This window comes from Ornithorhynchus anatinus, chromosome 14 (genome assembly GCF_004115215.2).
Source record: "Ornithorhynchus anatinus isolate Pmale09 chromosome 14, mOrnAna1.pri.v4, whole genome shotgun sequence".
Lineage (NCBI taxonomy): Eukaryota > Metazoa > Chordata > Mammalia > Monotremata > Ornithorhynchidae > Ornithorhynchus > Ornithorhynchus anatinus.
This window is the reverse complement of record NC_041741.1, coordinates 46,256,493-46,273,306: the sequence shown is the minus strand read 5'-3', so window position 1 is coordinate 46,273,306 and position 16,814 is coordinate 46,256,493. Positions and strand designations below refer to the sequence as shown.

Here is a 16,814-nt window from a genome sequence, read left to right as displayed (position 1 = left end):
TGGAAGGATACTTGAGAAGCAGCATGGCCTATCACCAATCAACATCAGTGGTATTCGCAGGGTGCTTACTATGTGCAGAGCACTGAACTAAACACTTAGGAGAGTATAGTACAACACAGTTGGCGGACACATTCCCTGCCCACTACAAGCTTACTGTCTAGAGAGGGAGACAGACATTAATATAAATTAACAATTTATAATATATGATGTAAAGATATGAGACTTTGGGGGATGATCTTGGGCATCCTCAGCTTTGTAAAATGGAACTAAAACAGTAGAAGCACATAATACAGTGTTCTGCACACAGTAAGCACTCAATAAATAGTACTGATTGATGTAATGTCCCTTAATTTCTTCACAGGATTGCTAGGAGAATGAGCTAGATGGGGTTTGTGGAGGGTTTTGAGTGCTTTTGATAAATGTACTCTGGTAGAGTTTTCAACAAAGAAAAAGTGTTTGCTTCTGGAATATGTCACTAAAAGAAAGGGGAGTAGGGAAAGATCCAGTAAAAATAGGTAAATACATCAGGAGCCTGGGACAACAGACTTGTCTATCAATCAGTGGTATTTATTGAGTACTTGCTGTGTGCAAAGCACTGTCCTACGCACTTGGGAAAGCCTAGAAAGTGGAGGCTTGTTGGAGACTTCTTAATACCAAGGCAGGCTTTTTGTTGTTGCTTTTAATGGTATTTGTTGAGCACTTACTATATGCCAGGCACTGTACTAAGCACTGGGGTAGATACAAGATAAGCGAGTTCTACCCAGTCCCTGTCCCACACAAAGCTCACAATCTTAAATCCCCATTCAACGGATGAGGGAACGGAGGGACAGAGAAATGCATGAACATGCCCAAGGTCATACCACAGACAGGTGGAAGCGCTGGGTTTAGAACCCAGATCCTCAGATTTCCAGGCCCGTGCTCTTTTCACTAGGCCATGCTGCTTCTCTACTAAAGGGCTACTGAAACGCAATGCTGCTCTTAGCTAAGCACCTGCCATGACAAAAACAAAAACCAATGCAAAACAAAACAATAAAAGAGACTGACCCACAGAGACACACCTAGACAAGTCGAGTGCGAGAAGTACAACAATAGATCAGTTCTCGGGTACACAAGTGCCAACAAGAACACATGAATACGACTGAAATTCTTCCACGTAGGTTCTCACAAAAATAAATCAGGTCTCGGATGCAAGGTACGGAGTGCTTCTTAATTCTTACCCCTAAGTGGCAGGACCACCCATATATTTAAAAAAGAAATTTTCCAGCTGAACTTCAAAACCCATCTGATGGTAAGAGAGGTCCAGGTAAAATTGGGTTAATTCTTTCACAACCCTTCCAGCTTCTTAATGCACACACCAAGGGATGCTTAAATGAGCAATGAAGTATTTACTTAACTAAAACTTAAACACTAGCAATTGCCCTCACAGTGGCTTATAAAATTTTAAGTCAATAGCTTCAGTACCTCACCTTCCTTTCCTTTCTCTGGGCAACTTATTACCAATCCCCTTGGAAAAACTATTTGTGTGCCTGGGTTAGTGACTTACAATCCGCTTCAGGTAATAGAGGCATAACGCCACAGCTGATTTATCTTGGACCCTGGGTCTGAGGGTCAGTGCAAAGATGACAAATTACAAATTCTGAACACTCGACTCATAACTCCAAGCTCCAGCTTGATCGGAGAAGAGAATGGTATCAACATTTTGAAACTCCGCAGCCTCACACAGATCCAAATATTTTGTGATAAACCGAGGTAAAAACCAGGATTTCACCTGTAGTAGAGGTACGTTCCCTTTCTCAATTACTTTTCCTTCCTTTAATTCCTTCCATGACCTTCCTCTTTCTGCCTTTGGCCTTTGAATCCTCTCTCCCATCTGTCTGTCTCTTCCTCTATTTACCTTTTTTTTATGGTACTTGTTAAGCCCTTACTATGTGCCAGGCTCCGTACTAAGCACTGGGGGAGATAGAGGTTAATCAGTGTGACAGTCTCTGTCCCTCAGAGGGCTCACAGTCTTAATCCCCATTTTACAGATGAGGCAATTGAGGCACAGAGAAATGAAGTGACTTGCCCGAGGTCACATAGCAGACAAGTGGCGGAGAGGTAAATCAATGATTTACACATGTGAATCATTTACCTTTGTCTGGACTGATTTCTCCCTGAACTCCTACCCACTCTATTCTTGCTCTGTCCTTTCCTCCTCAACACCCACCCCATCCAGCACTTTCCCAATTTCCCTTCTCATTTTCGTTCCTCCGATTCATCGCCTTAACCTATCTGTCCCAGTTGCTGGATGCCTTCGGTCATCTCGCCTCTTCTTTCTGTCCCTCTACATCACTGCCCCTCAATGCCCTCCTGAACTCCCTCTATTGATCCTTCATCTTGTGTTCCTACGACACCACCATCTTTATCTCTCTTCCCTTTTTTGGACCAGTGACATTCATTGCGCTCCTATTGCCTCCTGGGGAACCGGATTCACCCAATTTGAGATCTGGGGTCACCTCGCACACCTATACACATCTAGTCCCTCTCCCAGTCAGGGAGCTGTCTGAGCCAACCCGAAGGCTAGGAGATGATTTTCCCAGAGGTCCCTTAGCTGTGAGCTATCACAACAGTCTTAGGAGTCATATTGTACTCTCCCAAGCGCTTAGTACAGTGCTTTGCAAACAGCAAGCGCTCAATAAATACGATCGATTGAATGAATGCATTTCCAAATTCAGAAAACAGAAGAACACACTAGAAAATCTGGCGAATTCATCCGACGAGTCTTTGGTGATTTCGGGGGGTTTGGAGGTAGAGGAGACGTTTCAAAAGAATGATGCGCTTCCAATGCCGATTTCCCTCTGATACCTTAAACTCCCATATCTGAACCCAAGATGCATACAGCCTTCTGGTTGGTGTTCATTTACTATTCAGACAACATCCACTAGGCACATCCGCTGTCTCGGCCGGACAGCTTTTTAACTCAAATCATTTATGGTGCCTCACTGACCTTGGAACTGCTTTCCTCCAGTATTTCTCCCTCATCGGTTTGCATGAGAACAGAATCTGTGCAAATATCTGCAGAAATACACAAGTCCTTCCTAGAAGAAAGAATGAGAAGGAAAAAAAATATGATTTGTTGCTTTCCAGAGTTTTATTTAAACATAACTGACTGAGACTAAGAACACTTTAATTAGCTTTAAGTATGTTTTGGGGGGTAGCACTCGGTTACCTATAGACCGGATGCGTTATTTAGCTGAGCACTGAAGCTAATCGGAACCCTTAGGCTGATTTGTTTCATTTGATTTGATTTGATTGTAAACTTGTTCGGGCAGGGAACGTTTCTGCCAACTCTGTTGAATTGTACTCTCTCAAGCGCTTAGTACAGTGCTCTACACACAGTAATTGATCAATAAATACCACTGAATGAATATCATTTTGGGTTTTTTAATTCTACGATGCTTAGTTGCCTTGGAGTTGTCCCCACATATTTTGAGGGCTGGTTTCAAAGAAATCTGTTTAGTAAATCACCAATTTAGTTTTAGATGTCAACAGGCATGTTACTGGAGACAATAAAAAGAGTGAAATGAGCTGAGGAGCTCCATACTATTTGAACTAATTCAAATGTGACAGAAGGAGACTGTTGAAAGAAGTGTGGGTAATCATTCTGTTTACTCATTCACCCAAAAATACAAATATTGATGGAGAGTGACTTAAAATGATGCTAAGCAAACCTCTATTATTAGACTACAATGCAACTGCTATGGTAACTGATTCCTCTGGATCACTCTGAAAGGAGGCTGGGCAAAAACCACATCATACACAATCGGTGTTATCCGAGGGCTAAGTCAAATCTGTGGCCTTCCAACCAAGACATCTTTTGGGACTCACAGGAAGAAAGTACTGAATTCCATTTCCCAAAGGCTAGCCTTCATTCCTCTGTATCTGCCCACTTAAAAAAAAAATGTTGGTATTTGTTAAGTGCTTACTATGTGCAGAGCGCTGTTCTAAGTGGTGGGGTAGATACAGGGTAATCAGGTTGCTCCACGTGAGGCTCACAGTCTTCACCCCCATAATAATAATAATGTTGGTATTTCTTAAGCGCTTACTATGTGCAGAGCACTGTTCAAAGCACTGGGGGAGATACAGGGTCATCAGGTTGTCCCATGGGAGGCCCACAGCTACTCCCCATTTTACAGATGAGGTAACTGAGTCACAGAGAAGTGAAGTGACTTGCCCACAGTCACACAGCTGACAAGTGGCAGAGCTGGGATTCAAACCCTTGACCTCTGACTCCCAAGCCCGTGCTCTTTCCACTGAGCCGTGGTTGTGTGTGTGCGCACACACATACATGCACGAATGAGCATGGATGTGCCCTTCCTCCCATTCCCAGGGGTGAGAATAGCTTCCACTTAATATTCATAATAACAATAATAACTGTGATAAACTGCAAGTTCGTTATGGGCAGGGAATGTTTCCACTAATTCTGTTGCATTGTACTCTCCCAAGCGCTTAGTACAGCACTTAGTAAATACCACTGATCAATAGATTTATATTTGTTAATCATTTATTATGTGCCAAGAGTTTTCCTAAGCCCTGGGGTAGATACAAGATACTCATGATGGACACGGTCCCTGGCCCACTTGGGGCTCACAGTCTTAATCCTCATTTCATACATAAGAAAACCGAGGAAGCGAGAAGTGAAGTGGCTTGCCCAAGGGCACACAGCGGACGAGTGGCAGAGCGGGGATTAGAACCCACGTCCTCTGACTCCTAAACCCATGCTCTTAAATTTCCCGATGATTTCTTGGGAAAAATGAGCACAGTCTGAATGTAAGTGCTCTTATTTTTTTTAGACCAAGTCCCCTCCATGCTTCATTCTGAGGACTGAGATGGTATAAATTAGATGAGTTTACCTTTGACGGTATCCTAGGGCAACCAAAGCCCTGGAGGATCAGTCCAGGCTACATTCAGTGCAAAAACTAAATCCTGCAAAAAGAAAAAGAAAATCTCAATCAGTGGCATTGATTACAAGCTTAACCCATCTACCAGCTAAGCATGCTAGTGAGTCCAAGTAATAATAATAATAATAATTATGGTATCTGGTAAACACTATGTGCCAGGTACTGCATTAACCACTAGAGTGGATACAAGCAAATCAGGTTGGACACAGACCCTGTCCCAGGTGAGGCTCGCAGTTTCAATCCCCATTTTAGAGATGAGGTAACTGAGGCCCAGAGGAATGAGGCAATTTGCCCAAGGTCCCACAGCAGACAAGTGGTAGAGCCAGGATTAGAACCCACGACCTTCTGACTTCCAGGCCCATGCTCTATCCACTAGGCAATGCTGCTTCTATAAGAGGGCTTGGTGGCTACTTTGACGGAAGGTTGGGGGGACGCACAGAAAATAATAATAATGTTGGTATTTGTTAAGCGCTTACTATGTGCCGAGCACTGTTCTAAGCGCTGGGGTAGACACAGGGGAATCAGGTTGTCCCACGTGGGGCTCACAGTCTTAATCCCCATTTTACAGATGAGGGAACTGAGGCACCAAGAAGTTAAGTGACATGCCCAAAGTCACACAGCTGGCAAGTGGCAGAGCCAGGGTTCGAACCCATGACCTCTGATTCCAAAGCCCGTGCTCTTTTCAGTGAGCCACGCTGCTTCTCTAGCCCTGGCCTGACTCATGAGGAGTATGTTTTGCATCCTGTAAAAAGTCCGTTTCGTGTAAAGGGGGTCCCCTCAGATTCAAGATGGGGCAGGAGAACAACTGCAGAACTGGGGAGACAGAGTTGCAGAGAGATCAGGACCAAGGAGGTTAGATGGTGACAGAGTGAAAATGGCAACAAGAATGACTGGGGGACTGGGGTGGGGAGGGGTGTACAGTGTCCACGGACATTCCTCCTCCCCAGGGTTTATGCCTTCTAGCCGTCTACAGGAAGCAGCATGGCTCAGTGGAAAAAGCACGGGCTTGGGAGTCAGAGGTCATGGGTTCGAATTCCGGCTCTGCCACTTGTCAGCTGCGTGACTGTGGGCAAGTCACTTCACTTCTCTGTGCCTCAGTTACCTCATCTGTAAAATGGGGTTTAAGACTGTGAGTCTCATGTGGGACAACCTGATTACCCTGTTTCTCCCCCAGCGCTTAGAACAGTGCTCTGCATATAGTAAGCGATTAACAAATACCAACATTATTATTGTTATTACTAGAAAAGCAGTGTGACCTAGTAGAAAGGGCACGGGCCTGGGAGTCAGAGGACCAGAGAAATGAAGTGACTTGCTGAAGGTCACACGGCAGATGAGTGACCGAACTGGGATTAGAACCCAGATGCTCTGACTCCCCGGCCCGGGCTCTTTCGTTATGATTTCCACTATGCCACACAAGCTCCCCGAAAGATGGCAGCGGCAGGGGCGGCAGCAGAATTCTGCTAAACTCAGAGGATCTGGGTTCTAATTCCAGATCTGCCTTTTTTCTGCTCTGTGACCCGGGGCAAGTCACTTTACTTCTCTGTGCCTCAGTTCCTTCATCTGTAAAATGGGGATTCAATACCTGTTCTCCTTTCTACTAAAGACCGTGAGCCCCATGTGAGACCTGACTACCTTGTTTCTACCCAGCACTTAGTACAGTGCTTGGCACATGGTAAATGTTTAACAAATACCACTACTATTAATTAATTCATTCATTCATTCCATCAATCGCACTGTTCATCAGTGGCATTTTTTGAGCACCTCCTGTGAGAAAGGCACTGTACTAAACGCTTGAGAGAGCACAATAAGTTGCTAGACACGATCCCGGAGCTTGCAGTCTTAGAGGGGGACACAGACATTAAATGGATTACAGATAAGGAAAATGGCAGGCGGTAAGGCTATAAATAATAATAAGAATAAGGGCATTTAAGCGTTCACTATGTGCGAGGCCCTGTACTAAGCGCCGGTGTGGCTACGAGCAAATTGGATTTATCCGTCTTACAGCCTGATGAAGCCCAGGTCTTTCTGCTAGAAGGAGCAGAGAGATTTATCAGGACCAAGATTATTTTGCTGGAATGACTCTGCCTTAACAGTGAGTCCTGCTCAATAAGCGTCCTTTGCCTGAAGACATTTTGTCACAGCACACAACTGCTGATGGGACTCACAGACCCAGGAGGAAGACTGCCTTTTCCTTTGCCTTTGAGCTGGAAAGTCACAGACCCAAAGCCTAAAGCTGTCACAGAACCACAGTCTTTTCATTTCTCCAGCTAGATCAGCAAGCCCCTTCAGCTATTTTAAAGGCAAATCAGGTCACTCGGCAATAAAACTGAACCAAAGGAAATCACGTCTGGTATATTAAAAAACAACAACTCGATGTCTGTGAAAATAACTGATCAGAGATAGCATGATCATAACCACAAAGACACTAATAATGTAATGGAATTTATTTTATTCATTTATATTAATGTCTGCCTCCCCCTCTAGACTATAAGCTTGTTGTGGGCAGGAAATGTGCTTATTTTTATATTATACTCTCCCGATTGCTTTGTACAGTAATTACTTGGAACAGAGAAAGTGCTCAGTAAATACGACTCCATAGTGGTATGTGTTAAGTGCTTACTATACGCCGAGCTCTGCACTTCATACTGGGGGGAGACCCAAGATAATCAGGTCAGACACAGTTCCTGTCTCACATAGGGCTCGCGGACTAAGATGGAAGGAGGATGGGCAATGAATCTCCATTTTATAGATGAGGTAACTGAAGCACAGAGAAGGTCACACAGCAGGCAAGTGGCCGAGCCGGGCTTAGAACCCAGGTGCTCTGACTCCCAAACCCGTGTTCTTTCCACGCTGTTAACCCTAACCCTACGCTTCCAGGGCTCCGGTTCAATTGATGACGCAGAGAACACGGTTGCTCCAAAGAGCTAACACAAGAGGGTTATCTAAAAATTTTCAGGCAACCCCATATCAAATGCAGACATCAAATTTTGCCACAAGACCCAAGACATCAAAGAATGACTGGAACTCAAAGCTCCCTTCAGCACTTACTTTAAGACAATGAGGCTGCTTCATTCATTGAATGAATGAATGAATGAATCTACCCCAATGTTTAGAACAGTGCACGGCACATAGTAAATGCTTAACAAATACCATAATAATTATTATTATATACTTTCCCTGCCCACAACGAGTTTATAGTCTACAGGGGGATATGGCATTGGTTAGCACATCAGTTCAGGGCAGATATGTAATAAGCACTTTACAAATTCATTCAATTGTATTTACTGAGTGCTTACAGTGTGCAGAGTACTAAGCGCTTGGAATGTACACTTCGGCATTTAAAAGAAAAAAATGGCTACTAACAATGAGGTGGCTTTATGGGCGAAAGGCCAGCTCCAGTTGCATCTCCATGGATCTAGAGGAGGAGTGAGCAAAACACACACCCCAGGCTGGAGAAAGCCCGGCTCTGAGCGGGACACTGCTCTTGTCTAGCTGCCCTCCTCACTCCAAGCTCCTTGTAAGCACCCAAGTGCCTAGTATAGTGCTCCGCTGACGAGAGGCGCTCAATACATACGACTGATTGATTAATAGTCCCTGCCCAGTGAGGTAGCTCCATCTGGTTCTTAGCCATTAGTGATTGCAGTTAGCAACCCACTGGCACATGGTGATCCCAAACACAGTGAGGGTTACTTAGTATCTTGGCTGCCGGCTCAGGAGCCAGAAGGGAAGTGCTTGTCTGCCAGTGTGACCTTGAGTAAGTCATTTCACTTCTTTAGGCCTCAGGTACCTCATTTGTAAAATGGGGATGAAGACAGTGAGCACCAGTCGGACGTGGACTGTGTCCCACTTGATTAGCTTGTATTTACCCCAGTGCTCAGGCCGGTGCCTGGCGCGTAGTAAGCACTTAACAAACACCATAAGTGCTTAACAAAACTCGTTACCATCGGCTTTAAAGCACTCATGTCCCCTCCTACCTCACCTCACTACTCTCCTACTGCAATCCAGCCTGCACGCTTTGCTCTTCTAATGCCAACCTTCTCACTGTACCTCCATTTCGTCTATCTCGCCGCCGACCTCTTACCCATGGCCCGTGTCTGGCCTAGAATGCACTCCCTCTTCATTTCCAACAGTCACTCTCCCCACCTTCAAAGTTTTATTGAAGGCCCATCTTCTCCAAGAGGCCTTCCCTGACTAAGCCCTCCTTTCCTCTTCTCCCTCTCCCTTCTGTGTCACTCTGACTTGCTCCCTTCATTCCCCGCCCTGGTCCCACAGCACTTACATCCATATCTCTAATTTTATTCATTTATATTAATGTCTGTCTCCCCATCTAGACTATAAGCTCATTGTTGACCGGGAAAGTATCCATTATACTGTACTCTCCCAAGCACTTAGTACAGTAATCTGTACATGGTAAACGCTCAATAATTACGACTGGCTGACTGACAATTTAAAAAAAGGTGCCTCAGGCTCTTCAACTGCCCCTCACTTCCTTATCTCCAAGGTGGCCAGGTGGGCTTTTACGCATAGGGCCCTCCACTCACTTCACTGTGGGCAGGGAATGTGTCTGTGATATTGTTCTATCATACTCTCCCAAGTGCTTAGTACAATGCTCTGCACCCCGTAAGCGCTCAATAAATACGACTGACTGACCGACAGCTAGAAATCATCCTCTGGCCAAACCAGTTGTCCCTCATAGTGTAATGGTCATCACGTTCGTCTCACCAGTGAAAGGTTCCTACTTCCAAACTGGTAGGAAACACTTTCCTCCTTCTAGACTGTAAGCCCGGAGTGCGTATGGATTGTCTCTATTGCTGTACTTTCCAAGTGCTTAGTACAGTGCTCTGCAGACAGTAAGAGCTAAATATGATTGACTGAATGAATGAATTAATAATAATAATAATTATATTTGTTAAGCGCTTACTATGTGCAGAGCACTGTTCTAAGCACTGGGGTAGATACAGGGTAATCAGATTGTCCCACATGGGGGTCACATTTTTTAATCCCCATTTTTACAGTTGAGGTAACTGAGGCCCAGAGAAGACAAGTGACTTGCCCACGGTCACACAGCAGACAAGTGGCGGATCTGGGATTAGAACCCATGACCTCTGACTCCCAGCCCGGGGTCTTGCCACTAAACCACGCTGCTTCTCGACAGTGGTATTTGTTAAACATTTATCATGTGCCAAGCACTATACTAAGTGCTGGGTAGAAACAAGGTAGTCAGGTCTCACTTGGGGCTCAAGGTCTTAAGTAGAAAGGAGAAAAGGTACTGAATCCCCCTTTTGCAGATGAGGGAACTGAGGCACAGAGAAGTAAAGTGACTTGCCCCAGGTCACAGAGCAGACAAGATGCAGAGCAGGGATTAGAACCCAGGTCCTCTGACTCCCAGGCCCATACTCTCTCCTCTAGGCCATGTTGTTTCTCAGGTAAGACGAGTAGTGAAAGGAAGGAATCCGAGAAGCTACAGGGCAAGAGAATGATGACGACGATAACTGGGAGAAGAGGTTTTGATGTGGAGGTCGAGGCAGGGCCTCTTTAAGCCTCAGAATCTCTCGATGCACCGGCGCATTTGTTGAACCCTACTTCCTCCTTGGAACAGCAAGTATTATAGCTGTTCAGACAATCATACAGTTTACCAATGCATAATCGGCAACGTTTTTTGGTTGGGTTTTTTTTTGGTTAATTGTGATGTTTGTTTGAGCTCTTACTATGTGCCAGGCACTGTTCTAAGTGCTGTGGTAGATAGAAGATAATCAGGTTGGACCCAGGACCTGTCCCACATGGGGCCCACAGTTTTAATCTCCGTTTTCCAGATAATAAGGCCACTGAGGCAAATTAAAGGGAAATTAAGTGACTTGGCCAAGGTCGCACAGCAGACAGGATGCCGGGGTTGGATTAGAACCCACAACCTTCTGTTTCCTAGGCCCTGGCTCTGTCCACTACGCCGCTTCATATTCTGCAAAGAGAGTATTTCTCCCTCTCTAGACTGTAAGCTTGTTATGGGCAAGAAACCTGCCTGCTAATTCTGTTTTACTGTATGCTCCCAAGCACTCAGTACAGTGCTCTAAACTTGTAAGCACTCAATCAATCCCACTGATCGATTGACTGGGGTGGGGAGTACACTGGAGAAGAAGAAAAGAGTCCTAGCTAATTCAAAGCCTTGCTCTAGTTAAAACTGGAGGACTGCCCCTGAATTTTAGGGGTTCAAGAGGTGTCTCTAATAGTATTAAAAAGCTGTAAAAACAAACCAGAATTAGATTCTGATTTTCTGAGGGAACAGGGATTTTCTCTTATGTCTTCATTTTCTAAGCACATACTCCGATCAATAGTTTATATAATGTTCATTCATTCGATCCACAGACATCAGGTATTCTTTAATGATAGCTGTTCTTCTCAATTCTCTAAAAGCTTGGTCCAAAACACATAATCAAAAAAGCAGCAAGCAAAAAGAAAATCCATCTACTTAAAAGATGCAAGAGGGGCTCCTATATACCAAAAAATTGAAATTCAAAATCATTTTCCTCATACAGAACTCATTTGCATCTACAAGTGACAACAGTTTTGATAAGTGGGCTTATACAGACACTGTTATTTACTTATCTTTCATTCCACCTACTCTGTGGAAAAAAAAAATACAGCAAGGCTCATCAGCATTTTTAATTGCAGATGTGAACTCTTGGCCCACTGCCTGTTCTTTGATCCAACAGAGAAAGGCAACAGAAAGCACAATGTGTAATGAAATACAGAATATCTCTAGGCACATTCTATGTGAGTTTTAAATTAAGAGAAGTTAAGAGTGAGATAAGAGAAGCAGCGTGGCTCAGTGGAAAGAGCAAGGGCTTGGGAGTCAGAGGTCATGGGTTCGAATCCCAGCTCTGCCACTTATCAGCTGTGTGACTGTGGGCAAGTCACTTCACTGTGCCTCAGTTACCTCATCTGTAAAAGGGGGATTAACTGCGAGCCTCACGTGGGACAACCTGATTACCCTGTATCCACCCCAGCACTTAGTACAGTGCTCTGCACATAGCAAGTGCTTAAATACCAACATTATTATTATTATTATTAAATGACTTGGTTAACTGGCTTTGGTAGCAAAAGCTGTCAGCTTGCTGTATAAATGACCTACTATAAAAAATAGATGTGAAATTAAGTCAACGTTAAAGTTTCTGATTGTCAATTTTCAGGTGTATTTTATTCAAGAAGATGTCTTTGAGATGCTGTGGGGGATGGCTTTTAGGGAGATCATCATTATCGATTAACATCTGAGTACCCTCTGGAATCACTCATTCATTCAGTCATCCATTTGATAGTATTTACTGGGCACTTAGTAATGTGCAACAATAAACAGTCACAATCCCTGCCCATAACGAGTTTACAGGCTAGAGTGGGGGAGACGGACATTAATACAAATAAATCAAATTACAGCTACATACCTACGCACTGTGGGGCTGGGACGGGGGGAGAGCAAAGAGAGCATGTCAGGGCGCCGCAGAAGGGAGAGGGAGATGAGGAAAAGTGGGGCTTAATCTGGGAAGGCCTCTTGGAGGAGACGGGCCTTCAATAAGCCTCTGAAGGGAGGGAGAGTTACTGTCTGTCAGATTTGAGGAGGGAGGGTGATCCGGGCCAGAGGTAGGAAGTGGACTAGGAGTCGGCGGTGAGACAGGAGAGATGGAGGCCCAGTGGGAAGGGTAGCGCACTAGAGAAGCGAAGTGCGCGGACTGGGTTGTAGAAGGAGCGAAGTGGGGTAACGGGGGGAGAGGCGATGAACTGCTTTAAAGTCAATGGTGAGAGTCTCTGCTTGATGCGGAGGTTGATGGACAACCACTGGAGTTTTTTGAGGAGCAGGGTGACATGTCCTGACCGTTTTTGTAGAAAAATGATCCAGGCAGCAGAGTGGCAGGTGGGCCACTGATCCAGGGAGGCCGTATGGATTGCTATTGTTTTAATGAGATGTACATCCCTTTGATTCTATTTACTGCTATTGTTTTTGTCCGTCTGTCTCCCCCGATTAGACCGTAAGCCCGTCAATGGGCAGGGATTGTCTCTATCTGTTGCCCAATTGTACATCCAAGCGCTTAGTACAGTGCTCTGCACATAGTAAGCGCTCAATAAATAGTATTGAATGAATGAATGACTGGAGTGGGGAGAGACAGGAGGCTGGGAGGCCAGCAAGGAGGCTGAAGCAGTCATCCGGGCAGGATTGTATTAATAATAATAATAGTGATGGTATTTGTTAAGCGCTATGTGCCAAGCACTGTTCTAAGCACTGGGGTAGATACAGGGTGATCAGGTTGTCCCATGTGAGGCTCACAGTCTTCATCCCCATTTTACAGATGAGGTAACTGAGGCACAGAGAAGTGAAGTGACCACTTGCCCACAGTCACAGCTGACAAGTGGCAGAGCCGGGATTCAAACCCATGACCTCTGACTCTCAAGCCCGGGCTCTTTCCAACGAGCCATGCTGCTTCTTTGAGCCACGCTTAACGTGGTAGTAGTAGGGATGGAGAGGAAAAAGTGGATTTTCGCGGTTGTGAAGGTGGGAGCGACAGGATTTAGTGATGGACTGAATATGTGGGTTGAATGAGAGAGAGGAGTCGAGGATAATAATGTTGGTATTTGTTAAGCGCTTACTATGTGCAGAGCACTGTTCTAAGCACTGGGGGAGATACAGGGGAATGAGGTTGTCCCACATGAGGCTCGCAGTTAATCCCCATTTTACAGATGAGGGAACTGAGGCACAGAGAAGTGATGCGACTTGCCCAAAGTCACACAGCTGACAAGGGGCGGAGTCGGGATACGAACCCATGACCTCTGACTCCCAAGCCCGGGCTCTTTCCACTGAGCCACGCTGCTTCTCTAATGATGCCACGGTGCCGTCCACAGTGAAGGGAAAGTCAGGGGGAGGACAGGGTTTGGGTGGGAAGATAAGGAGCTCTGTTTTGGACATGTTAAGCAGGGGCATGGCCTGGTGGATGGAGCATGGGCCGGGGAGTCAGAAGGACCTGGGTTCTAATTTCGGCTCCGCCACTTGTCTGCTGTGTGACCTTGGGCAAGTCACTTCACTTCTCTGGCCTTCAGTTTCCTCATCTGTAAAATGGGGATCAACACTGTGAGCCCCAGGTGGGACCAGGACTGTGCCCAACCTGATAAACTTGTATCTTCCCTAGCACTTAGTACAGTGCCTGGCATAACAAATACCACTAAAACAAACAGAAACTCTGTTGTATTCTCCCAAAAGCTTAGTACAGTGCTCTGCACACAGAAAATGCTCAATAAAAACTCTTTTCTTATGGCATTTAAGCACTTTCTAGGTGCCCAGCACTGTTCTAAGCGCTGAGGTAGATACAAGGTAATCAGGCTGGACAAATGTCCATGTCCCACATGGGGCTCACGGTCTTCATCCCCATTTCACAGATGAGGTAAGTGAAGCACAGAGAAGTGAGGTGACTTGCCCAAGGCCACTCAGCAGACAAGTGGCAGAACTGGGATTAGAACCCATGACCTTCTGACTCCCAGGCCGATGCTCTTCTCAATACACCACGAGCTCCTCTTTGAAGCTGGGGAGAGTGTTGGTCTGCAGCATATTGTTTTATTGTACTCTCCCAGTGCTTACTACATAATCTGTACACAGTACAGTGCTCAATAAATATCGATTAGACTGTCAGCCCGTCTTTGGGCAGGGATTGTCTCTATCTGTTGCCAAATTGTACATTCCAAGCGCTTAGTACAGTGCTCTGCACATAGTAAGCGCTCAATACTATTGAATGAATGAATGAATGAATGAATGAATAAATATGTAGAGGGAAAGAGGTCCGGGCAAAAGGGAGGAGTGAACTCAAGATCCACGGAATCAATCAATGGTATTTATTGAGCGCTTAATATGCACAAAGCGCTTGGGAGAGGACAGTAGAAAAGAATTAGCAGACAAGTTCCCTGCCCATAAAGCAATTACAGCCTAGAGGATCGCTGGGGGCATTCAAAGGAAACCACATCAGAATAATAATGTTATTTGCTAAAGCACATACTATGTTCCAAGCACTGTGCTCAGCGCTGGGGTAGATATGAGGCAATCAGATCAAATGAAATTCCTGTCCCACATGGGCTTCAGAGTTTAAAGGGGAGGGAGAACAGGTATCAAATCCTCATTTTACAGATGAGTCTGATTAAGTGACTTGCCCTAGGCCAAACTCCAGGCAAATGGTGGAGCTGAGATCAAAAACCACAAGCAGCGTGGCTCAATGGAAAGACCACGGGGACTCAGAGATCACGGGTTCAAATCCCAGCTCCACTGCTTGTCAGCTGTGTGACTTTGGGCAAGTCACTTAACTTCTCTGTGCCTCAGTTCCCTCAACTGTAAAATGGGGATGAAGACTGAGAGCCCCATGTGGGGCAACCTGATGAGCTTGCATCCTCCCCAGCACTTAGAACAGTGCTTTGCACATAGTAAGCGCTTAACAAAAAAAATTACAAAAAAACCCCAAAACAACTCAGGTTTCTCAATTCCCAGTCCTGTGCATTCCCACTTGGCCCAGCTGCTTCTCACATGAGGCAACTGAGGAACACGGTGAGGGAGTCCCACACTGGCCATCACACAGAGAGGCTGGCAGATGTGGAAGCTTCTCTCAGCAGTGGGGCAGAAGACGTATTCAGGGATGAAGATGCCAGAGCAGAAAGGCGGACGAATTACTGCATTCATTCTCTATTTAGGAAAATGTTAGAGATCACCCCCTCTCCTCCATGCCCAAATCCTCCGTATGGGTGTGACGGAGAAAGGTCAGAGAATTAAACTGCGGGGACCACACAGGATGCTTTGGACCACATCGATAATCCAGACGTAAATGAAGCATTGAGATCCGATGTCATCCGCTTGAGCATCCCGGAGGATCTCGGAGGAGAAACTGCAAAACTCCTGGCGAGAATGTGTACTCTATCAGACCCAAAGAATGGCGGCTCGCCAATGTAAATCCCATCTATAAAAAGGGTTTTGGAGGTGAACCTTACTTCTCTACCTGGCAAATTAGGAGGATCCATAATTAGGTTTAGGATCACAGAACGCTGAGAAAAACACAGGCTGTTAGGGGAAGGAGATGTGGTTTCCGTAAGGGGAAAATTGTCCTTGATGCGGAGTGCTTTAAAGGGATTAACAAGCATGTGGACAGAGGGAAAAAAATCAGCAGAAATAATGCATTTAAATTTTCAAAGGGTCTTTAACTAGTCCCTACACCAAAAGCTTTTTGAAAAATGGAATAATTACAGGATTGGAAGAAGTATTCTGCCGTAAGAGAGAAAACTGGCTAAAAGGCAGAAAATAGGGGTGTGGATAAGCGAGGCTACTTTCCAGGATGGAGAAATAGGGTCCAGTATTAATCTGGCCCAGGACTGGTTTTGTTTAACATTGTCCTGAGATGCCCTGCTCGAGGGGGCTTCGCCAAATCACGTCCTTCCCTTTCTCCAAAGGTCTCTGAAAATGTCATCTCCTCCAAGAAGCAACGTCTGAATAATTCATTCATTCATTCGTATTTACTGAGCACTTACTGTGCACCGAGCACTATACTAAACGCTTGGGAGAGTACAGTATAACAATAAACAGACACATGCCCTGCCCACAGTGAGCTTACAGTTTAGAATAAGCCCTCGCTTTCCTGGTCACACTATCTCATCAAGCACTTTAGCACTCACGCACAGAGATGCAGCATGGCTTAGTGGATAAAGCATGCGACTGGGAGTCCGAAGGACCTGGGTTCTAATCCCGGCCACCGCGACATGCCTGTGTGACCTGGGGCAAATCACTTAACTTCTCTGGTCCTCAGTTCCCTCATCTGTAAAATGGGGATTAAGGTTATGAGCCCCACATGGGACAGGAACTGTGTCCAA

The 16,814-nt window shown here is 45.4% G+C and overlaps 1 protein-coding gene across 5 annotated transcripts in view; it reads right to left on the bottom strand.

Annotated features, from left to right (window-relative positions):
• Positions 1–16,814, bottom strand: part of TNRC6B (trinucleotide repeat containing adaptor 6B) — a 167,657-nt gene that overhangs the window by 125,211 nt on the left and 25,632 nt on the right. For all 5 annotated transcript variants that reach the window (XM_039914022.1, XM_039914020.1, XM_029078919.2 and 2 more), the window contains exons 2-3: positions 4,893–4,965; positions 2,987–3,077 (exon numbers count right to left, since the gene is read on the bottom strand). In XM_039914022.1, coding sequence (XP_039769956.1) covers positions 2,987–3,031 — 45 coding nt within the window. In that variant the 5' untranslated portion in view covers positions 3,032–3,077; positions 4,893–4,965. The remainder of the gene's footprint in view (positions 1–2,986; positions 3,078–4,892; positions 4,966–16,814) is intronic.